General features: G+C 67.2%; 1 protein-coding gene across 1 annotated transcript in view; it reads right to left on the bottom strand.

The window, feature by feature from the left end:
• EMIHUDRAFT_114388 (hypothetical protein) overlaps window positions 1-564 on the bottom strand; it is a gene marked incomplete at both ends in the record, with an annotated part of 4,894 nt that overhangs the window by 674 nt on the left and 3,656 nt on the right. The window contains one exon of the mRNA XM_005780429.1: window positions 335-337. Within this exon, the coding sequence (XP_005780486.1) occupies window positions 335-337 (3 nt within the window). The remainder of the gene's footprint in view (window positions 1-334; window positions 338-564) is intronic.

Here is a 564-nt window from a genome sequence, read left to right as displayed (position 1 = left end):
TTTTTTTAGGGGGGGGGGGGGAGGGCGGGAGGGCGGGAGGGGGGGCAGTGTCCTCGTAACACCGCGTGAGTGCGAGGGGCTGCGAATACGGTGAACACCGACGAGCTGACTCCGTGTCCTCTCGAGCGCTGGGAGTACGAGGGGACGTCTTCGTCCTTTAGAGTGTGCCGGTGTGTGTGCCAGTCCGCGCCAGTCTGCGCCCTTGTCGTGATAGGGTGCCGTGACAGAGGCTTGTATTTTAAGATTCTAGAGGGTCGCTCCTCGGCCGGCCGCATGTCGGTCGCGCTGCTCCGCCCGCTGCTGCCCTCGCCAAACTCGTCCTTGACGAGCGGACCGCCTGTGGGGAGGGATGGGGAGGGATGGGGAGGGATGGGGAGGGATGGGGAGGGATGGGGAGGGATGGGGAGGGATGGGGAGGGATGGGGAGGGATGGGGAGGGATGGGGAGGGATGGGGAGGGATGGGGAGGGATGGGGAGGGATGGGGAGGGATGGGGAGGGGTGGCGAGGGATGGCGAGGGATGGCGAGGCATGCGCCAGGTGTGGCGAGGGATGGGGAGGGATGC

Source organism: Emiliania huxleyi, assembly GCF_000372725.1.
Source record: "Emiliania huxleyi CCMP1516 chromosome Unknown EMIHUscaffold_215, whole genome shotgun sequence".
Classification (NCBI taxonomy): Eukaryota; Haptophyta; order Isochrysidales; family Noelaerhabdaceae; genus Emiliania; species Emiliania huxleyi.
Note: the sequence above shows the minus strand (reverse complement) of the source record. Positions and strands in the feature narration are given on the sequence as shown.